Consider the following 24463-nt stretch of genomic DNA (forward strand, 5'->3'; position numbering starts at 1 on the left):
CCAATTTTAGTTCTCCATCCTTTAGACATTTCTGCCTATCTCAAGTACAACTCTCACATCTGCTCCATTGCTAAACCTGCCTCCAAAATAAGCTTCATTTCCTCTTGCTTCTTCCCCCCCCACCCTTTGATAACCCGTGACTCCTCCACAGCCCAATCCATTCAAAACTAACTCCCCCATATCTGGGAAAGCTCTTCTAGCACCCTTCATTTGTGAACAAAAGTGCTCGTTGTTCAATAGACACATCAGTCTGATCTATGGTCTCCAATTTTCTATTAATTTCACAAACCATTACCCCCTCTGCCACTATATCCATCCTTTCAACAGATGTCATATCCCGCTCATCAACGCTGCCACTTCTCTAGCCATCTTTTAATTCACTTCACTGATGTATTATTTAACAACCAGATTCTCAAGGTTACTCCCTTCTCCTTCCCCCATTATATATAAATTTGTACTGAGACAAAACGTTTATTTACAACATTTTAACTTATGGTTGCAGTTTACAACCAAATCACTGCAATGTAAACAGGATGTCAGTATTTTACATGGGGCATGTGGAGATTGGAGGTATGGAGAAACCCATCCGCCAGAAAAACAAAAAACAGCGGGTACAAATCATGAACTATCATTGGATATATTTGAACACGATTTAAAAAGGTAATGAAGCGCAGTAAAATTGGGCACCAGCTGCATTTTCATTCCAGTGTTTACAGCATGCAAACCTGGGGGTGAAACGTATACATATAAAACCAATATTCCACCAACTAGAAGAAAACCATCTCAGTATTTTTACAGTATGAATTTAACTCAGATTACTTCTATAAAATATGATTGGTTTGCAGTTAAAAACAGGCAAATAAAATGCAACCAATATCAGTATGTTCTTCAGCTTCAGTTTGAAATCTGAGTTTCTCCCATTTATGAAAGTAGGTGGGTATTTTGAAGATCTGTACAAATCAGAAGTGCCTATTTCGTATTAAAATAATTTTTTAAAAGATACTTACATCTGGATATTCTTTCACAGGCACAAATAGTTTTTCTTGTAACTGCATAATAGGTCCTATGGGGTCTGGTAGGTCCATTGGCAGCTTGTCTACAAGGCCATTCATTGTATCAGTATACATGTCCTTTCGTACTCTGCTTATTTCTGTAAAAAAAAAATGAAGATTTTCAATTACTCAAAAGGGAAGTTCAGAAAGAAAAAGTGAGTGCAAATGTTCAGAAGCAACAAATCTCAGGCCTTTACAAAGCTAAATTTAAGTTCCAATTAGACTATGCACAAAAATAATGTATGGTGGGTTTATTCCCTACAGAAAAAAATCTGAACCGAACCATTATTTTGAGCTCCCAACAGCTTCTTGATTAACAATCCCAGAACCCAATTTCTAGAGAGGAGGAGGAGTGGGGGTATACAATGCAGCTAAATTTCACATTCTTAGTTAACTAACTGGAGGAAAACTTGAAATGGGTGAAGACAACCAGAGAGAAGTCCTAGAATAGGGGTCAGAGGATGACACTTTGCTCAAATTCAAGAAATTCGTCATCAGGTGCAACAGATTTTCAGTTAGGATTAGAACACACACCTAACTTGGGGTCAATGCGTGCTGGCAAAAACAAAAGGACAAAACATGAATCACTACCAAAGGCTGCATTAATCCATTCTAGACAAGTGACAAAATTTGTAAACACGAATAACCTGTGATTAACACTGGTCAGTTAGACAGGTGCCTATAAGTTTCCCTCAAATCATTCGAGATGATGTGTAATGCAATTAAAATAATGCAACATTAAGGAAATCGTCTTGCAAATGCTTCTTGCCCACGCTCAATTCCTCATCAGATCTACAGTTGGGCAATTAACAATCTTGAACATAGTCTCTGGAATTTGGATTTCACCTCATGTATCACCTTCCAAAAGTGACGTCAGGCATAACACAATCCACTGGGGTACATAAGAACAGGTCTCATTTAGGAAAAAGGATACAATGAAGGAGCAGCTGTCTGTGGGAGTGTGGTGCTAGAACCAAATCTGCAGAACTCAGTGTACAATTTTAAAACCAAGAGCTAGCATGAACAAGCACCTGCATTGGTTTGACAGATTTCCCCCTCCACTGAATGGCAGCCTATGTCCTAATGCACATGGAGACCAAACAAATGTGAATAATGGAAACTGTTGCAGATGCATAGTATTATCCTTATAAAAGGAATTTAAGGTAAAAAAAACACACTTAAAAAGGCTCATCTACTCAACTCTAAAGAAGATTTTATACTTTTCTTAATTTGAAATGGTACACCTAGCATCTGGGGAGTCAGCATCCAGAGTTTGAATTAGAATATAAAAAAAAGAGCTTTGAAGATTATCCACCTAACCAGCACCACAGATTTCTGACCAGGGGTTCACAAAGACCTGCACTCCAGAGGCTCCCAAACCTCTCTTCCCCACCCATTCGGCTAAGCATTTTTTGCGGGATGTTAATATGGCTTTATTAATAAATATCTGGTAAAGATTAAGTGGCTAACGCCACAAAAAGACACCAGGCACCATGGCTGCTTTGGTTGTGGCTACCAAGAAACACCGTAAACCCAACACAAAAGACAATACTAGAAGTAAATCAACTCCAACATTACCCCCATTTGCTGTTAAAAATGGACGCCAAAGAACTGGGTGTATTACATAGCGGAACCTACATACCCTCTCAAGTTTGAGACGGTCTGTTTGGAAGGAAGGGTATTCCTGAACAAGTGGAATTCCCATAATACCTTAACCAGAAAATGGATTTGAACCGAAACTTCAGGTCCACATGACTGCAAGAAAGGAGTGTGCACCATTAAACCAAGAGTGATGTCACCCAACATACATGACAGAAATACTAAAACAAAGACAACTGTTATATTGTCAAGCTCCATCCTTCACTGCCTAACCAGAATTGTCAAAGTCACTCAACCCGAAAGCTGCCTATAAAATGTGTTAGCATGAACAAGCCAGCCAAGTCAATCCAGATATTACATACGACAACCCCTGATTTACTTCACAAGCTAGGATTTTATGGTGAGGTGTTTCCATACTTCGTTTATCAAAATAAAACCCTTGCATTTTACCCTTCTTTAAAGTCATCCGTTTATCTTTTGCAACAAATGTAGATGTTAAAGAGCCTAAAATTGCTTACAACATGCTGAGATCAGTGAACCAAAGCTTGAATCCTGCTTAAAGCCCAACTGAAACATATTGCACATTCTAAGCTAATCAAGAACTTAACACAAGTGTTTGGGTGCTCCACATTTCCAGCAAATTTTGCTTAATTAAGTGTACAAAACCAGGACTCACAGAATTCACAAGATTCACAGAATGTTTGTGGAAGTAGTTAGACTTGAACACCCTGTTTCAAGAATTCCTCCAAATTTAATCCAGTATGATTTCATAAGTATTTAAAGATAAAGGAATATTCCATGAAATTGGAGGTAAGCATTAATTCTGTCTTCAGCTCAAGTTGACCGTAAACAAAATTCCATGTTAATTTAAGGCAAAAAGCTATGGTATAGACTTTCAGGTAGCACTTCATTCGTGGAAGAATGCAACTTATCAAAACGTCTACAAATTAAACATTAAGGTTAACAGCTCCCGCCCCATCCCATTTTGGTAAGCTTATCTCCTGCTTTAATTTATCAACTCCCAAAATAAACCAACATGTGCAGCATGGAAAAATGTCAAGCCTTATCGAAACAGTTAACATTCATTTAAAAAAGGTCTAATCTACAGAATGTGAAACCTACTCCGCATGACATCCCAATCTCCCTGTGGGAAAATAGAGTGGCACTTGGTTATCTAACTAATGGCGCTGGAGGAAGATAAACGATAGGATACAAGTCACTTTTTTTAAATTCAACATTAGCAGCACTAGACTACATTTATCAAAGCAACGCAAAACGACTGTAAATCAAGGCTCAAATTTGCAACAGAAAATAAACTCAATTGAACAATGTAAAGATCTTGCATTGAGATGCATACACGAGCTTTAACCTACCATGACGGTTCAATGGTAGCATATTCAGTTATGATACGAGCAACCGTAGTATATAACCTGGTATAACTAAGTAAAAACCACTCATAATGCAAAGCCAAACTGATAACAGATCACAGGAGTTCTTTCCTCAAACTGTAGCTCTCAACTGAAATAGCTTTTCACTGCAGTAAAAACATTCAATTTGCTCTTTTAAAAAAAACTGACCAACTGAAGCCAAAAGTATCATTTACGTATCCGACAATACATTAATTCTTCCAACTCTTAATTGTACCTTGAAAAACCTCTACCACCTTAATTGTTTCCAAGTATTGAACACGAGGTAGATTTTACTTGGGGAACCCAACAGGTACGAGACACTTGGTGCACTGCGCTCAGAGGAAAGCTACCCTTAATTTCCTGTCAGGGGCCCCTTGTGCTGAAAGGGAGGAGCCTTTGTCCTTTTTGAATTTTATGTGCAAGTAGTTTTGGGGAAGGCTTTTTAGCCCTGTTGTCTCATTGGTACATAAGTCCTGAATCAGAATACCAACAAATTGATATCAGCAAATTAAAATATATCCAAATTAATGAGAACATGGGTTTAAGCTTTATATGTGGGTTCCAAGGTGCCACGTACACGACTACAAGTCCAAGACTAATTTTGGACACCACTGACCTACAAGATTCAAGATTAGCTTTGTCAGCTGCTTCATTGGTAAACAAAAAGCCCGAGCTTGCATTTATATAGTACACCATGTGTCTTGGATTAACTGAATTCAGGAGGTATTCAGATGGCTGGTCTTATGGAAATCTCACAATGCCAATAGTTGAAAGATCACAGAAGGAAAATTGGTCATTTTCTATACAAACGTACACCAGTCATTCCCTGTCAGCCTTTTCAAGCTTCTTTGCTTCAAGCAGTAATTTAATGAGAAACTCTACAGCTAGATACCCTTGGTTCTACAAGAATCTCATTAAGTAAACACAAATATAAAGCTATTCTAATCAAAGGATTGCATCCCTTAGGACATCTAAAATACTAAAGAATAGAAACCAAACCTGACCAAATTAATTAATCTGGGAGTCCAGAGGTACAATCAACAAAAGAACACAATCAAGGGAGAAGACATTAAAAAGGTAGCACCACACAATCAGAATTGGGTAAAGTAACCACAAATCAAAATCAAATCACTGTAAAAGCTCGTAACAGATACACAATCATTTTACGTGCAGTGAATACTACTTTATAGTAAATATACATACTATGCACAGGATTGTCCATGCACTATTCCAAAAATCACATTCATAACTATATTTTGCAACATGATTCTGTAGTCACCCTGCAGTATAAAGTGAGATAAATTCAATGCAATAGGAACCAGATCATGTTCTGTAAAAAAAAAACAATTCTATAATATCAATGGACCATTAGATCCCAGCACAGAGCAGTGCTCGGTAGGATGGATACGGAAAGAGAAAGAGAAAGAGATAAGGCGGAAACTTATCTGCACAGTCACCGAACTTCCCAGCCTCTCGATACACTTTTGTACTGGCCTTGAGATGTTTGTGCCACCAGTTCCTGATGCACGGGTTTCACAGCTAGTAGTAATCCCAAAGTAAATTTTCCAGATTCACCAAGACCAGCTGCCATGGATACCAGTATGTCAGGAACCAGTGGAACAAGCACCCCATCGAGGTCAAGGTAAAACTAGTTTCAACAGCCCACAGGAGTGATCTGACATTTAGGAGTATTAAGCACTTCAAAAATTGCAAATCTGAAATAACAGAAATTGCTGGATATTTACATAGTAGGAACATTGCCATCTGTAAAGAGAAAGGAGACATTGGCATTTTGTGAAGTATCTTCACCCAGAAAATTATTCTGTCCTTTCCAGTTCAAAAAAATAGGTAGTACAACAGGCAACTTAACATGTACTTAACTGGGAATTAGAAAAAGGCTCGTTTGAAACCAGATTTTCTTGGCCCTTGTAATTTATAACATGCTTTCAGGAGCCACGAAAGCATCTTCATATTTGGAAACGATGGATTCAAATTCTTTTAGTTTGAAATCTCTATACAATGGGCCAGAATTTAGTGAGCGGCGAACAAACCCCTTGCCCATATATTCTCCATGAGCTTCTGCACTGGAAGTTAGAAATTCAAGCAGCACAGCACCCTCTACAGGGCATCTGGGACCTGTATGAACAGGACAAGCAACTGTATATCTCCTTAACCAACCAGATTGAAAAGTCATTAATATACAGCTCTGATTCTAAACCAGGACCAGGAAGTGTAAGTTTAAATAGTGAATTTAATGTCAAATGTCAGGTACAGAAAGCAAAATAAAGAAAGGGAAAGTAAGATTGGATTAAGAGAAAAAAAAGTTTTTAAAATCTCCAGTAACAAATAAAGGCTGATGGGATGAGACTCCACAGTTGTAAAATTTAATTTTCAGTGCCAATGAGGTTGTTTGGCAGTCATTAAGACTGGTCATTAAAAGGGTGCTTAGACTGGAATGGACAAGCCCTAACTTTGTGCCACGTTTAGTCCGTATCTACAAAGTAAATACAGGAACTTTATGACGTTCAATGTATTTGAATGGTGAGTCAGACTGAGAGATATCATTTTTGCGAAGACAATGGAGGGGGAGCACATCTCGGCCAGCAACTTCCAGATTTACACGTTTAACTGCACGTGCGCTTGCCGGAAGTTGCTGTCCGATTTGCACATAAACAACGGTGACGCTGTTAGTCCCACCGACATTTTCACAGTGAATTCTGACCCAGTATGTATCTTGGCCACTGATGCAGCCTCCCAAGCCTTTGTGTCACATTATAATCTCATTTTAAGGAAGTGTGAGCACAACTTGGAGGAGCTCAACCCATCAACCCACTTGCATTTGATGACATAAGAACATAAAAACATAAGAAATAGGAGCAGGGATAGGCTGTATGGCCTCTCAAGCCTGCTCTGCCGTTCAATAAGATCTATGCTAATCTTCAACCTCAACGCCACTTTCCCGCCCGATCCTCATATCCCTTGATTCCCTTAGTGTCGATCTCAGCCTTGAATATACTCAATGACTGAGCATCTACAGCCTTCTGGGGTAGAGAATTCCAAAGATTCACAACCTTGAGTGAAGAACTTCCTCCTCATCCCAGTCTTAAATGGAAGGCCCCTTATCCTGAGACGAGGCCCCTTAGTTCTAGACTCTCCAGCCAGGGGAAACATCCTCTCAGCATCTACCTTGTCAATCCCACTCAGAATCTTATATATTTCAATGAGATCATGCCTCATTCTTCTAAACTCGAGAGTAAAGGCCCATTCTACTCAATCTTTCCTCATAGGACAACCCTCTCATCTGAGGAATCAATCTAGTATTGATGGCATGGTGTAAGAAAACAAGGTAAATTTCAACAGCTATATTTGAACTGACTGAACAGGTCCCATCATGTGTTGGCAGTGTTCAAATGGCAGTGAACACGGAATTTTGGTAATGCAGTACTGATTCCTCCAATGCAGACTGCCAACTCAGTGGTAAATAGTCAGAGCCTAGATCTTCATTTGTGCAATGCTGCACCAACATTGGTATAAAAAATGTTCCCTAAAAAAGTGGCAAATATTTCCACACAAAATTTTCCTACTTTGTATATGTTCTGCTCTACAGTAATAACTTGAGATAGCATTTAAGGAGAGCACATATTTTTGTTGAGATGCAGCAAGGTAATTATCTTCAGGGGTCACATGGCACTTAATATGTCAGTTCAAAACATGCTCCCAAGACCAGACAAAAAGACTTTCTTTATCATTAATTACAAATCAAGCATCTCTAGGATTGAACCCTGCAAACTTCTGCTAACACTAGCTCAAATGGTTTGGCAACAAATCAACTGTTACCATCTTCTAATGTGGACCGACAAGGAGGATGCACAACAGAATTAAGCAATTAATTCTGCACACAGAAATGATCAAGAATGTAGGAGAAGCCCGACTTTCTCAGTGAGCTGTGGTAAAATCAAACAAAAGTATTTGCATTTGTTTCCTGTTAACAGTTCAATGCAAGAGTTGGGTAGTTGCATTTGGTTTTATACCTGCACAACTGCAAGCAGAATTGATTTTTGTATTAACTACTGCAGAAGTGTAGCCAAAAAATGAAATTATAAGTACATTACTTCCAGACAATATTTCAAATCTTAAATTATAGCAAATGAAATTGAGTAAGCAATCGCCATTTAGCAGATCTAGTATTCACTCCATTCAAAGTGGATACATGTCAGACTCGTTCCCTTTCCCAATCACCACCTGTTGATATATACACCAGTGTTTGTGCACCTATTAAACACATCCTTAATGCTTTTTTGTCCGCACAAAATGTTATTACATCGATTTTGTAAAGGATTCTATGGACCGAGTCAAAAGGAGAATTATTTTTCTACATCTAGATTAAATTTATCCATATGGCATTTCCAGTCAGTCATGCACACAAACTCATGCAAGACAAACTTCTAAAGATCAGTATATTTCAAAAAAGGTGATAAATGTTCTGAGAATAAAGGATCTCAATAATTTACTGGCTCACTTTCTTGCCTGTAAAGACCCATTTGTAATTTGCATATCTGTGAAACTTTTATCTGGACCTGTGTAATGGTTTTGAATACAGAGAAGTCTTCCATACAATATCTCTACTATAACCTATTATGATGCTCAGTGAAACCTTTTCAGTTTATAAAATTATCCAGTTTAACAGTATTACTGTAGACACACAATAACCGGAATACAGAACTTGAATGAAACCATCACCAGCTTTTCTTTCCAGAGGAAGGAAAAAGCCTCTTCAGAATTGAAGCTCATCAACTAAAAACAAGACAGCAAAAACAATTCCATACATTGTTAGCAGCAACCAGTGCTGGTCAAATCTTGATCTTAAGCCCAAATATTTCAGAACCATACCAGGGATGCCATGGTCACCAGTGCAGGAAAGAAACAGTTGCCAGTGAGTTTATTACCAATAACCAGCATCCTTCCTTTAGGCAGGTTACATTGGCCTATGAAATGACATTTCAAACTGGAAAATTTAAATTGCAATCACAGTAGTTAACTCAACAAAGAATGGTTATGACTACCTACAAATACAATTTATGACCCAATAGGGCAAACATTAAACTGAAGCCCAAGGCTGCTTCAAGTTGGAAAGTTCCATCGCAAGGGTCTCAACACAATACCAAAAATCAGAGTGCTTTATCAAAAAAAGACCTAATATGTAAAAAATTACAGAAATAACCCAAATTTCCAATTACTACGGTGACATAAGCATAAATACTGAAAGAAAATGAAACGTTTTACTTTATCACTAAAACTCAACACAATATTCAGAAGTTCAAAAACCTGGTTAAGATATGGGTATTAGCACATGTACAATGTGCTGAAGTATTAATAGCTACATTTTAAGAGATCTCTAATTTATACCAAAGTACACAGAAGCCCATTCTGCATAGGCGTCGGGCTATTTTTCACATAACTTCTTTACAAGAAGGACACTTCCAGTTCAGCATCTGGTTAACTAGCTAATTTTCATTTGTAATTCTTTAGTCGACAGTATCATCAAGTAGGAGGAGATTCTGCTGCCAAGAGGCCAATTCACCATAACAGAGGTTAAAGAGGTAGTGCCGGGGGGGTGGAAAAGAGAAAAAAATAGGAAACGGCTGCTCGATGCAGATGTTCTGTATAAAGAACGCTCTGCTCCGACTGATCAATGTATACGTCCCGACCCTCAGAAGCAAGTTGCTGGAGGTCTTCCAGCATCTCCCAATGCTGCTGGCAACCTCCAGCCTGTTGTTCTCGCTGGAGACTTCAACTGCATCATCGATGCGACCGGACGATCCAGCTGGGTCGAAGGAACACAACGTCCAAACTCCTGAAGGAAGCGGTGAAAGACGCAAAGCTTTGCGACATCTTCAGCAACACTGCAGATGGAGTGCCGCAGAGATACATCTGGTCCAGGCCACACTGGTCTGTCCATTCCAGGATAGACTTCCTATTTGTGTCCCTAACACTCAAGGTCAGAGCCACCAATGTCCAGCCAGTGATCTTCTCTGACCAAAGCATGCAGGATCTGCTCCAGTCGATGGGGTTGATGTCAGGGAGGAACTCAGAGGTGAAGGGCCAGCAAGCCTCACTCTTTGCCTCCAAGCTCATCTTCAAGTCCAGAGTCCACACTGTGGAGCAGGATGAGAAGTGCTCACGCTTCTTCTTCTAGAAGTTGGAGAGATCTCTGCGATCAGCAGCCAGGAGGTTGAAGGCTCAGTGACATCTTCACAGGCCAACATGGTGAGGATCAGCAAGTCCTTTTATGCCGGGCTGTATGACGCAAAGCCCACAGACAACACTGCCTTCCTGTCCTCTATCAGAGGTCTTAGAGATGAGTGGGCAGGAGAGCATGGATTGACCGCTGGTCGCTGGTAGACATTTATCCCTTGTCCCCTTCACAGTTAGTTCCGAATACCTGGGGATCTGGTCCCGGGGACCCCAGGCCTGCACCAAGAACTTGGAGGAATGGGTAGCCAAGGCCAAACGGAAGCTTGATATGTTGTTTGGGGGGGGGGGGGCACTCCCTCTCCATAAGTGGCAGGAACCTGATGAGGCATGAGGTTGACACGGAACATTCTAGGGTTCCTGCAGGGAAAGGAGGGTGAATCCGATTGGGCAGTTCCCCGACCAGCCGGCTATGCCATTTGACAGAATGTCTCGTCGCAGAACTGACCAACAGGGACCAGGAGGTAGCTTGGATGGTGATAAGAAGGGCCCTCCCAGTGCAGTCTTCCCAACATGCACGGAATCTCTGCCATCGCGAGCTGCCCTCGAGGCTGCGGCAGGGACAAAACCATCGCATGGTGGGCTGCCCCTTCATGCAGGTATGGAGAGAGGTGCGTTAGTATCTGTCCCGGTTCATCCCAAACAGTTCGGCAACACAGGACACTATGCTCTACGGGCTGTTCCCCGGGAATCAGACCGAGACAGAAATCAATTCTGCTGGAAGACCATCAACTCACTGAAGGAGGCCCTTTGGTCTGCCCGAAACCTACTGGTCTTCCAGCTGAAGGAGCTGTCCACGGCCAAGTGTTGCCAACTGGCACACTCCAAGGTCCAGGAGTAGGTGCTGCGGGATGCACTGAAGCAAGGGGCGGCCTATGCAAAGGCTCTATGGAGAGAGGCCACCGTCTAAGGCCATCCCACTTTGTTGTACAGAATGCATTAAAAGATATGTACCGTGTTTTGAATTGTAATGACAGGCTCGGAGTGTGTATGATCTGTACTGTACTGTTCTGTTTTGAATTGTAATTGTGTATCCTTAAATTTTATGAAATGAAGTATATGCTGAAATTTTAAAAAGGAATAAGTAATATCGATAGCGTTATTATGGCACTTGAAAAATCAATGGGGAGGACAATCGCAACCAGCATTTTGCAGGAATGATCCAACACACTGCATCATAGAATTATGGGATACTGGTATACAACTCATTCTCTAAAACAACAACCCCGTTTCAATCATGCTGCTGTGGGCAGTCACCAAGTGGCAGCTAGCCATTTCTCTCCAGTCAAGAAGTGGGGAAAAAAGACCAATATTTTTTTTTAAAATTAGGCCCTTTCACTTGCTACATCGAGATAGCTTCTAAACAGCAAGTGAAAGTGGATCTATAATTTCACTTGCTGCCTTGCCTCCTTTTGTTGGAAAGCAAAACAGGCAACAGCATTAAATCCTAGTTCAGTCAACATCCCACAGTCAGCTGTAACAAATGGGAAGCCAGAGATGCACTGAGTAGCAGATCTGCCAAGGATCAAGGTGGAGAGGGTCATAAATGGCCTAGGGTTGTATTATAAGCACTTACTGGTGCAGAAGCTGAAATTTTGACTATGAATCTGAAAATGGTTTAACAAAAAACTATTCAAAAAGGTGCTCTTGCACTAAATCTGGTTTTCACGTTTACTTGACATTTTCTCTTGCTCAAGTCACTCCAAATATTACTTGGCTTGCAATGCTCTGGTGTGTTGCAGACCCAATCACTTTCTCATAGTTGTCCTGTTGTTTTGTGAGTAATAAAAATAATGATTGCATATGTAGTTTTAAAGTCACAGGAGTATATTTAAGCAATACATAAAGGAATACAAGTTCAGAAAACATTCACCAGCTCCTCTGAGCTGTACAAACACCGAGACACTTTAGTGTGCAGGGGAAGGTTTATTATGAAGTATATGCTGATACGCCCAAGCTTATTGCTATTTATTGCTTATTTGACAAAAACTGCACAATTTTTGACAGCAAAATTAATCTATTTTGTAGCACCAGTTTTGGAATGATGTTTTTACAGAAACAATGGAAGTACTATAAGTTACCAATTTCATTATTGAGCAGTAGAGTCACATGACTGCAAAATCAATCAAATAAAATTTTGTGCCTATGTGTCACACCTGCTACAATATTGGTCACAAAGGAGCCCCTGCCCGCATGGTTCAATAAGCAAATGGATAGCATGATCTGATATGGTGCCATACCACCTAGGAAGATTCCAGCAGCAATCCCCGATTTCTGTTCATCTCCGCCAGGAAACAAGGATATCAGCTTCAACGAAACTGAGGCATTCATTTTTGGAGGGTGGGAGTGGGGTATAAAAGGAAAGAACAATACCCGGTGACTATCTCATAGCTGGTGTTAGAAAAAGTGGGGTGTGTGTATGTCAGGAACAGGCTCAGCAGTGACACTCCCTGCACCCCCTCCATTTAGCAACCTGCCTGCCAACACTAATATTCTCACATGAACAAAGGCCACTTGGGCAAGGCAGAAAACATGGTAGATTTTAGGTTTCTTGGTTAAATAAACACACAGTTCTGGCTTCTTCCTCAACTACAAGATACAACAACTTGCATTGATATAGGACTCAATGCAGAGAACATCTCATAACACCATACAGAAAACAGATACTGATTGGGAGAAAAGGAATGTGGGAGGGCAATGGGAAAAACTTGTTAGGGAGGGGAAGTAACAACAGAGTGACGGGTTCAAGGGTGGCTTTTGAAAGCAGGTTTTTTTTAAAAAAAAGAGCAGATTCCAGATGATGGGAGCACAATGGCTAAAAAAACAGCTGGCAATGGTACAGTGGAAAACGCCAAGTTGGAGAAACAAAGGGTGCACAGAAGCTTCATCGGTTGGAGGTTAGAGGCGGGAAGGCACGACGATGGTGAGATATGAATGAGGTTGTGGAGGGATTTGGACAAGAGGACTAAGATCTCGGTCTACTTTTGGAAATTCAGTCATTTTGCACTAAAAATATTCAAACTATCCAACAATTCAAATTAAACAATGTATTAACACATTTAAGTGGGAATTTAGTCAGTATTTTTCAAGATGGAAGATTGATCAGGTGTCTATGAAGCTCAGCTCAGTGCCAAGCAGGACATCAAGGCTTTTCAGCTGCAGGCTACGGTTCAGGTGGCAGCCAAGGAAGCATGTTTTAAGGCTGTAGCAAGGAAGTGCTGCCAGGAGTCAGAACAACTTCAGTTTTACCAACATTAAGATAGAGAAATTTACAACTCACTCACAGCTTAATGTCAGACAGGCAGCTGCAGACTGTGGTAACAGCTGTGGAACCAACAGTGGATGTGAAGAGGTTAAACTTGGTATCAGCATACATGTGGAAATTGACTCCATGCTTTGGATGACATCACCAAGGGATAGCATGTAAACGATGGAGATGAGCAGATGAGAAACTATTAGAGATATAGTGCCTCCAACTAAATATCAGGAAGACCGAAGCCATCGTCTTTGGTCCCCGCCATAAACTCAGTTCCCCAGCCACTGTCTGAGGCTGAACCAGTGCGTTTGCAACCTTAGCATCCTATTTGACCCAGAGATGAGTTTACAGCCCCATATCCATTCCATCATCAAAACCGCCTACTTCCACCTCTAACTTCACCCTTCTCCACCCCTGCTGCTCAAACCCTCACCCATGCCTTTGTTACCTCTAGACTTGACTATTCCAATGCTCTCCTGACCAGCCTCCCATTTCCCACCCTCCATAAACTTGATCTCATGCAAAATACTCTGCTGCCCATATCCTAGCTCACACCAAGTGCCATTCACCCATCACCCGTGCTCAGTGACCTATACTGGCTCCCAGTCCGGCAACGCCTCAATTTTAAAATCGCCATCCTGGTTTTCACATCCCTCCATTGCCTCGGTACCAAATTTTGTTTGGTAACATTCCTGTGAAGCGCCTTGGGATGTTTTACTACTTTAAAAGGCACCACATAAATGCAAGTTGTTGTTGTTTCATAGCGACTGGAATGGAGAAAGCTGTGCCAGAAGCGGTGGCAGAGAAAAGCGTCAGAGCACAATGCTATAGGTGGCATAAGGAATAGGCTTGGGCAAGACTATGCACAAGACTGACTGCACAATGAGGATTCAGTGTTGTGATTAGCTGATGTCATGTAATGAAATACAATTATTAGAAATTACATTAGCCAAAATAAGAATCTACCTAATGCAAAGCAACAGATTTAAAACACTGGTTGCAAAGAATGTGCCAAGATCAGCATCAGATACTCAGAGCTTGCATCTGGACTACGCAAATTTACCAGTTATTTGGCAAGAGATTTTTTAGAAGCAACCTTAATGATATTAAATAGACTGTTAGAATAACAATGATTGCTTGGAATGTTAAAACAAGACTTTAAAAAAAAACCAACGTCATTAACTCTCTTCCGTCGTCTTCCCCACCCCCCACATTCACTTGCCTACCCAAAATTAAAGAAATCCAGATTTTAAAAAACTCAAAACCAGAGATCACTATTATTCAGAAAGCTCTATAGCCAAGCTTAAGAAGGGTTAACGAAGTGCCAGATTAGAAATTGCTGTCACAATTTCTATTTTTTTCCCTAGCAGCTCCTGCCGTGTAACAGACAAGTGGAAAATATTATTCTTAAAGTAAATCAGCTTGTACCACACTTTGATTTTTGACAGGATATTGGGGGGGGGGAATAATTGTGTACGGTTGCTTCAAAAGCAGAGGCTATACAGTGAATCCAATACTGCAACATACTTGTATGGGGAAAATGAAAAAGTGGAAAGCTAGCAAGTTTAGCTATCAATATAAAACGGATCAATCTCTTAAATTCCATGATTTTTAGTCACAATAAATACAGACTAAGCCACTATCAGTGTGACTGGATCTCAGGTTATAATTGTTTTAAAATAACAGTGAAGCATAAAACCTAGAAAGGAGCTATACACTTGCATAGTGAACAGGGCTTCTCTCAAAAATCATTTGGGAGCACTTCCAAAATTTAGAATGTGATTTAATTGGGTTTTAAAAGTTGCTCTGTGAGTTATATTTCTAAAAAGTTGAATATAATCATGTATTGTTACAACTGCAAACCCAAATACTTGGCGTGAAAAGATCACTCAGTAAATTTCATGACCAACGGTCTTCTGCCAAGAAAAAAAAACAGGTGTCACTCCATATCATATTCTAGCTACCTGTTGGTAGTTGATAAAAAATTTAAACTTCAGCAGAGAGAAATGGTACTGTAGTGTAGTGGTTATGGTGTTGGGCTAGCAATCCAGGGTCACGTGCTCAATTCCACCATGGCAAGTTGTGAAACTGAATACAATAAATCTGGCAATTTGTGGGCCAGCGAAAGGCCATGAAAGCTGCTGGATTGTCAAATACCTAACTAGTTCACTAGTATCCTTCAAAGAAGGAATCTTAACACTCCACTCAGGGTTGCTTAAACGAGTGCAGTCTCACAGTACATGGTCAACTCAATGCTCCCTCAAATTATTTTTTTTACACTCTGGTGTAAAAGCAAGGGCCCAGCATCATTCACATCCCAAGAACAAATGAAAAAAACGCTAACAATTGAAATAGCAGTGTTTTCTCAGTTAAAATGAAATATCACTTAACATAATGAAGTTCAGATTCTTGATGTCTAACAGTATTCGGCATTTTTTGGAGAAAGCAACGAACACGTTGACTTTTAGAAGACAGAATTACTGGCAGCATTTTAATTAAACTTCATCCAAATTCAGTAGACAAGTACTTCTTGAAAAATGTGTACGCCAAGAATTTTGAGCTTGAAGTTACAGCACTGTCACTCATCAATTAGAAAGTCAATGAGAAATGAAGCAAGCAAGTTGTAATCAGGACTTTTGCAGCTGAACAATTAGTAATATGTGATTCCTGCAGCAAGTAACTATTTTCTGAACTTTACATGCCAGGAAGTTACCAAAAACACTTTACACCAAAATAAAATCACATGCAGGTTTATCTAAACCAGGTGGCCAATGAATAGTTCCACTGTCTGAAAGTATGCTGACATTGATCAGTGCAATAGGCCACATTCCAGCTATTACTTACTGTGTTCAATGCCAAGCTATCTCCATGTGGAATTCATATCTAACATTTTCATTGTGATCTCTGATCTGTCGGGCAGCTGGTCTATGCAGGATTCTGACACCCACTATCAAACATTTTCAGTACTCTGGAAACACTATGTCACATGATGCACTCCAAGATGAAATGAACCAGATCGTTTAAAACCAGGAGTGCTTTTGGAAGGCTCCGTATGAGGTTATGGGATAAAAGGTACATGAAACTGGCAACAAAACTTAAGTTTACAAGGCAATAGTTATAACTGTTTGTGTGCAATAGTTGGACCACTTTATAGTTGCCACATCAGAAAACTCAATCACTTCCATCTAGGTTGCCTCAAAGATCATGAAAATTCAATGGTGACACAAAATTCCAGACACTCCGGTCCTCAGAAAAGCAAATATACCATGCATAGAGGCAATGATAGTAAAGGCAGAGCTAAAGTGGGCTGGTCACTTAGTCCAAATGCCTGATACTAGACTACTCAAAGTAGTGAAGAACATATGGAATTGACTTCTGGGTAGGTTGGTGGAAGTGAAAACCCTGGAATTCAGAAGCAGTTATGTGCTATGATTGGGGAGAGGGCAATGTTTTTCTGGATGGACAAATTAAGATGAGTTGAATGACTTTCCTTATCTATATTGCCATGTTAGCACAGCAAAATGTCAAATTTGTGCTGCATTATCCATCTTTTAAAAGAAAGCAGAGCTATAGGAGCTATCAAGTCAAGTACTTGTCCTTCAACCAACACAAAATTACAAGTTTAAGGACTGCTAGTATTGCTACTGCACCTCACCCTTGACAACCAGGAAGGCTAGCAGGCAGAGAGATGATCAAAGTGTCAGTCAAAACAAACTGATTGACACAAGCTTCAGGAAGAGGATCTCATCTTTCTATTTAAAGTTGTGTCCATGCCACAAACAATATCCATCACCCCTTCGAGAGCACCTTATTGTCACAGCCACAGTCCCACTTCAGAAAGACAGGCTATGAAAAGCAATTGAAGGTGCAAAAATGGACAAATAAGGCTTTGTTCATCTTTCCACCAAGCCGATTTTAGTTTACTTTCCCATGCAACCATAGCACATGCATCAGTCCATTTAGCTCTTACAACACTTGTGTCAAGTAATCAACCACTCCTTCTGTGAGAGGCAGCAATTGACATGTGTTTCCTCCACTAGTGTATTTATTTGTTGCTCAGTGTGGTGTGCATTGGGTAAACCAAATGCTGATTAGGTGAACAAGTATTAGCACAAGTTTTATCCTAACCTCCTCAAAATTCTAGATCTTAATTTTCAGCCTCCAACACTGACAAGCTTCAGGAACAGGATCTCATCTTTCTGGTTAGCACTTTGCAGCCTTCTGGTCTGACCAGACTTTAGCAAGCACTGTATTTTCTGGAAGCTGGAGATATACAGCAAGTCCATCAATATCGGGCAGAGAGGGAGGAAGCAGGGGAAGAATTTGCCTTGCGGGTTTCCCATGCAAAGGTTTAGTTTGGGGCCCCTATGTTGTACAAGACGACGATATTAAATTATACCGACTTAATCCGAAGTCAAATCAACACACTGGGTGTTCTCATCATCAGAACACAGTTCTGGTGAGGATTTGTGTTGGGGTTTTGGCATGTCTTTTCAGGTGCTGGCATAGTGAATCTTTTGTCTTATTTGGCTATTTTTGCACGTTTGTGTTCTTTTAAAGGACTTCTCATTGTCTCTCTCCAATGATCCTTTACACATCATCCACCAGTTTTCACTTCTTCCCAGCTTTTCAAAGAATGGCAAATGCTCGAGATGCATAGCAGACATATTTAATACCTGCACGATTTAAGTAACAGGGCTGAACAAAACGGGGGTGGGGGGGGAGGAGGGGAGGAAAGAGGAGAAAAAAGGAGAACCACCCTGTTGAAGTTAAGCATTAGTAATTCTGACTCCTGTTAGATGGGATAACCAGCAAATATGCCTTTAAAAAGTGACAGGAATATTTATGGTGCCCGAGAAAAAATAAAGCAAAGGAATGGATAAAAAAATTGCAATGTAATCAGATGAGGCATCACCCATGTACAAAGAAATATGTTCACTGAAGTGCATACCAACTTATCCAATTTTTGTAATATACAAACCCAACACCCTAGTGAATTCTGAAATTAGAGCAGAGATATTTGAAAAGTTAAACAGAGTTAAGCTCAATAAACCCTCCAAACCAAACAGCATATTACCTAGGATGTTGAAGACTCAGGATGAAATTCATGGGACATTGGTCAATGTAGAAAAGGAAAAAAGTAATGAGTCTTTTGGAATGCAAATGGTAGCATGTTAACAGTGGCTATATTTAAAAAGAAAAAAAAACAAATCCAGGTAGCTGCAGAACCATTAGCACATCATTAAGGATAAAATCATTCAAACGATTCTCGGGTTAGGTTGGAAGGGTAACTGCAACTTACTGCAGCCATCATGGGTTTAGATGGAGCTTCCTGTGCAACAAACCTTTGGCAAAGCTGACATCAGATAGTTTGTTCAAAGCTTTCTCAAAGTTCCAATAAAGTACTAAAGATATCTAAATTAAATTAAACTAGAAACTAGGGACTAGATAAGTTGGTTAAGAAATAAAAGTACAAAACTGAAATGCAGGATGAGACTGAGAAGGTGCTGATCTGAGGGGCTGGGGCTTGGAAACATTTCTATCTACATACTGAAGAGAAGCAAGACTTCAGGTTCATGACCAAAAATTAAGCAGGGAAAGCAGTGAAATCAAGATGACAACAAAAAAAATGCATATTTCACATCAATTATGCTATGCAATGGAAAGGAGGGGGAAATATATGGCAGTGACATTTAACACTGGCAAATATAAAGCAGTGCCCCTTGACCAAAAAAAGTGCATCGTAAGTATGGAATCAATAGGCCGAATTAAAACATGGAAGATTGGAAAGGTACCTGGATGTAACAGTAGTGTGTCAGGTAAAACAATACAAATACTAGGATACATAGCCAGAACTGTGGAATACTGTGCAAGTCCACAAAAGTTATGTTAAAAGCTTCACAATGCTCTGTTCAGACTACATTTGGAGTACTTTTGTTTACCGTGGTGACCAGAACTGAACAAAGACACAGGCATTGGAAAGGCTACAGAAGAGCAATATACAAATATTTTTATTTGAAAAGTCTTGATAAATGTTTGGAATAATCTGTCTAAAAAGGTATTGGGGGCAAAAACATGTTAATTCAAACTCCAAATGGATACAAAGACGGGATAGTCAGGGTATTTGAGGTACAAACTTCAAGAGTCCAAATTGCTTGTACTCATTTATGATTTCTCTTAGGTATTGTTGGCAAAGTAAGGGGGCAAAAACAAAAAGATCCACACCCTCCAAAACAATGGCAGCTGAGAATATAAATACATGCTTTCCCATCACACTACTGTAAGGTCAGTGCAACGTCAGTCTTGATATGCGGATTTGCAAGTAAACAGGAACTAGATGAGAGAGGGGTTTGTTCTTTTTTTAAGGGAAGTAGCAGCACTTGGACACAGGTCAGCAAAACCTGACAAGCAGGAAGCTTTGCAGAACAGATTGAATTTGGCTGCTACGATCCTCTCCAGTTACTACACAGGAATGCAAAACACGTGTTAATGAAATGCATACAAAAGCAACTATTCGGTAGTTACAACAAACAAAAGATTATCATTTAGCACCCAACTACAATTATATACCACCCTGTATTAGAAAAGTCGTTACGCTATGACTCAAATCACTTGAAATTTTAGCTAATCCGATAACGCAGTTGTTACAAAATAAAAAGCAGCCTAAGCTCATTTTTTTTTTAAAAAAAAAAGATTATTTCATGTCTTTACAGTAATAAATGATTTAGGAAATCCATTCAGCATCAGTCTCTGTTAGCATCCACCGAAGACTGTTCTGAAACTTGTTTTACATCGTCTAGCGCAGCCTAGCGTTCGAGCAGTAGTTGCATTTGCACTTTCCGATGTGCCTTGCGGGCTTCGGGGGAGGGGGGAAGCAAACTAATCAGTGACCTTTCGTCTTTTTAAAAAAAATATATATACATATATAAAGACGGTAGTTTCGAACATTTTTTTTTACAAAAAGAACAAAGCGGCAACTATCACAAACATGGTGGGTTTGGTGCACGAGCAGGAAAAGGAGGCTCGGCTGACTTCCTCTGGAAAGATTCCCGGCAACGACGCACGAAAACAAAAAAAAAAGTTTTAAGCGAACTCCGCAGAGAATTTCAAACTCTCAAAACCTACCCCCCCCCCCTCCTCCTCCTCCTCCCCAGTGCTGAAGATCGCCGCAACCTTCCCGGCTTCAACTCTTACTCAAATAACCCCAGTGCGCGTTGGTCAGGGCTCGTTGACCTCGGTTGTAATTGTTTTTTTATATATATTATTAAAAATGAGAAAGTTTTAATATCGCCTCTTCCAAAAATTAAGGCATCACCCGCGGCCTATAATTTCAAAATGGGGAGGGGGGGGGGTAAGATTTAGAAATAAAGACCAAAAAAAAAACCCCAAAGTACCAATAGAAGTGGGAATAAAAACTACAGGGAAATATTCGCAGCCCACGCGTCAGAAAAAATAAACTGCTATTATATGAAAAGAAAAGTTTTATTTTAGGTCGAGAAAGGTTTGCCCCCCACCCCTCAGTGTGAGGCACTAACCGCTGCCCGCAATGTCGGTGCTGCGGGCAAGGCCTGCACCCCCCCTCAAGACTTGTGCGCTCACCAGACTTGGAGGGGGTGGTAGGGAGAAGCGGGCGGCGCCGATAAGAGGCGGTCGGGTTGTTTTTTTTAAAAAAAAAATCTTTCTGATCATTGCGAACTTTTTTCTTTTAAATGTCTGATGGGGAGGTTTAAGATTCGGTTCCTGAGGCGTTGGTGGTGGTGGAGGAGGTCGGTGCCCTCTTTCCTCTCCTCCTCCTCCTCCTCTTCCCCGGGGAATGTCCCTCCTTCCCTCCCTCACATACCTTCATCCAGCAGCCGCTCCAAATGCGTGAATATCCCACAAAAGTTGGGCAGACTCGACATCAATTTCTTATCGTTCATCAGCTGCATTAAATAGTCGGGAGTCGGTCTCGGCTTCTCCTTCGTTTCCATTTCCCCGACCATAGTTCTTTTCTTTTTGAGGACTAATTTATAAGATTTTTATATATATGTGTGTATATCAAAAAAAAAGAAATAAAGACCGAGGTTTTTTTTGTAGTAAAATCGCCCTCAGCCACCGACACCGATCCTTCCACACTTCAACTCCAGTGTGTGTGTAAAAAAAAAAATTTTTCCCCAGCGCGACAGCGACACATTCGCCGCTCTTAACTACCCGGATCAATCTAACTTGACGTCGAATGTGCGTGACGATTTTTGATTGACGTGCCGCCCGGTCCAGTCCCCCGTCGTAGTGTACCCGCCCTGGCGCGAGGAACCGGCCACAACGGACCAATCGGCACTCCGAAAGGGCGGGACATGTCGTCAACAAATAAGGAATCTCAAACCAGGTTTGGTTGAATCGCACAGCCACAAATTCCTCCCCCCCCCCGGCAACACACGCCTGTGTGGCGATTTGCGCATGCGTGGCGCGCCGAGCTGCTGGGCTGACAAACGCAAAGACAAATTATTCCCTGCAGAATGTTTTGTTTTCATTCTGCTGCCCTCTCTTTCTCCTTTCATAATCTGAGCTGTTCACATGCATGTAAAACTGACAAAACGTTTGTTGTACGCAAAAACAAATGCAGAAACATTTGAGGGACGTACACATACGCCTGACTGTTTACAGCTGTTGAACAAGATAGTATTTATCATTTAAACAAGTAAGAAATTAAGTGACTGTGCTGGAATTTTGACAAAATTGATTGGTGCTTTATGCAGTGCATGCCAAAACATGCCATTTCTGTTTCCCCCCATTAGTCTATGCATTACATTATAAATTCTAGTGTGAATAACAAATGTGACTAATTTTGCGTGGTAATATCTGAGCTTACAATTTTACTTTTAAACTTCTATGTAACATTCAAAAGTGCATGATTGCTTTTCAGAATTCCACACCACATAACCACGTGCCTTTTCCTTTATTATTTATTCGGACCTGTTGCAGAGGGTTCAAGTCACAAGGGTGTATTTTATTTTTATAGGGTTAGATGGTAAATTTTAACTTGTACTGTATTTTAGTGTTTTGTCGTTGTACTGAGTCACAAAGCTGAAAATGGATTGTAGTAGTACTATTCATTGCTGATTCAAATTATATTTTGGGTTCTGAATTTATAGAGGGTACTCAATGGTAAGCCATTGAATATGGAAGAGATTCAAAAGATGAATAGCACTGGCACTCATGAATCCACTAGATAATGGTGAGGAAGGACATTAAAATATTTTAATTCCAAATCAACAACAAGGCTAAGTTTTTGAGTGGTGACAAATGTATCAGCAAATTGTAAACACACTACCACGCACCATGGCGAAATCATACTCTTGATTAAAACAGTGAAATGCAAAGGATAGTGCGGAATACAGAGACCGATTTTCACATGGTTTTTCACCACTAACAGAACGTTGCACTGTGCCTGTGTGGGTCGTAAAATCGGGCACGCGACCTCGCAAACCAAAATATGGCGCGCACAATTTGGGGGAAGAAAGTGAGGCTGTGCTCTACAGGAATAGCTGAGTGTCATACACATTGTACAATTATTAAAGTCTTATGCAGCTTGCACATGTGTTTTTACTGAAGGGAAGCCTTCAGTACCAAGTAGAACTAACCCTCTTTGGTGCACCTCCTACAGCAGGACCTTCAACTTTTCAGGATCAAAGGGAGTACTGTTGCCCACACGTTTTTGCTGCGCCTCTGTGAACAATTAGTCAACTTTTCTGCCACTATCACTACCACCCCTTCCTCAATCCTTAAGAATTGCTGCCTCGCTGGATTTTATGCCCCCTAGTCAAGTGCGCTAAGGCAAAACTTTCTGGGCAACTTCTTAACAGTAGCCCATTCAAATCAAAGAATCCCATCACAAAATTTGACTCAGCCAGCCCTCTGATCTGCCAACACATGAGAATCTGTGACATGGGCCAGCTCAATCCATTTTTACTCTATTCACAAAAGTGAGGCTATAGTAAAAGTGAGGCCATACTATACGATGGTATGGTAAGACGAAGGGTCATTTGCAATTCCTCACAAAGATAGCTCATGATCTTTTAGTAAAGTAGCTAAGTAACTATCAGGATTCAAATTTTGGAAAGTCCTGTGTGTTATTATACAAATCTGTATGTACAATATGTTTGTATGACCACTGTATATACTACAAACTCACTGTACATGCATGTAAGTAGCAGACTGACCACTTGAACCCCATTTGCCTCAGTTAAATTGTGATCATGTAAATGATGCTGAGACTGGTTTCATCAAATTCAAATTTCTTAATATCACAAATTTGATCAAATTTTATGTGTCATTCAACTGTAAGAGACTTGGTAACTGGAATTGAGATTACCCAGCAGAGATGATGCAGTCCTTATTCTTTGAATAAAGTTCTCCTTCACATATCATTGATATTCACTGAAACCAGTATTAACAGAAGACATTTTTTGGACGTGTGATTCATTACGTGATTTTTCTTTCCTGCACCCCGTATGCAGTACTCCCATGCCATCTGTTCCTTAGTTATTTTCTTCTGTTGAAGGCTCGATAGCAGCATTTGTTGACAAAAACAAAAAGAAGGATGCTTAGATTTTTCTTTCCTGAAAAAAGGCAAGTGTATTTTGATATAGAGAAGCCTAGGTGAAAAGTCAAAGTGCATTGTGCAGGACATCAGCAAGGTTGAAAAGAGTAAAAGGTAAACTGGAAAGTAAAGGATAGGCCAAATTTTGAGTTTTAAAAGCCTGAAGGTTGCAGGAAGAAGGAACGACTGTCCTCAATGTGTATCCTACGATTCAAAGAGGCAACTTTACCCTTTCAAAATTTTAACTCGGGCAACTTCACAGTCTCTCTTCCTTTAATGACATACCATAATTGGAATTGGAAATCAGGAAATGGCA

General features: G+C 40.3%; 1 protein-coding gene across 9 annotated transcripts in view; it reads right to left on the reverse strand.

The window, feature by feature from the left end:
- qkia (QKI, KH domain containing, RNA binding a) overlaps window positions 1–21756 on the reverse strand; it is a 91628-nt gene extending 69872 nt beyond the window's left edge. For all 9 annotated transcript variants that reach the window (XR_010967318.1, XR_010967319.1, XM_068006733.1 and 6 more), the window contains exons 1-2: window positions 21409–21756; window positions 1008–1150 (exon numbers count right to left, since the gene is read on the reverse strand). Coding sequence is in view for 7 of the 9 variants with exons in the window: in XM_068006733.1 (XP_067862834.1) it covers window positions 1008–1150; window positions 21409–21550 (285 nt within the window). In the remaining 2 variants the exon portion in view is untranslated. The remainder of the gene's footprint in view (window positions 1–1007; window positions 1151–21408) is intronic.
- Window positions 21757–24463: the final 2707 nt, after the last annotated feature.

The sequence above is a fragment of the Heptranchias perlo genome, chromosome 26 (genome assembly GCF_035084215.1).
Source record: "Heptranchias perlo isolate sHepPer1 chromosome 26, sHepPer1.hap1, whole genome shotgun sequence".
Classification (NCBI taxonomy): domain Eukaryota; kingdom Metazoa; phylum Chordata; class Chondrichthyes; order Hexanchiformes; family Hexanchidae; genus Heptranchias; species Heptranchias perlo.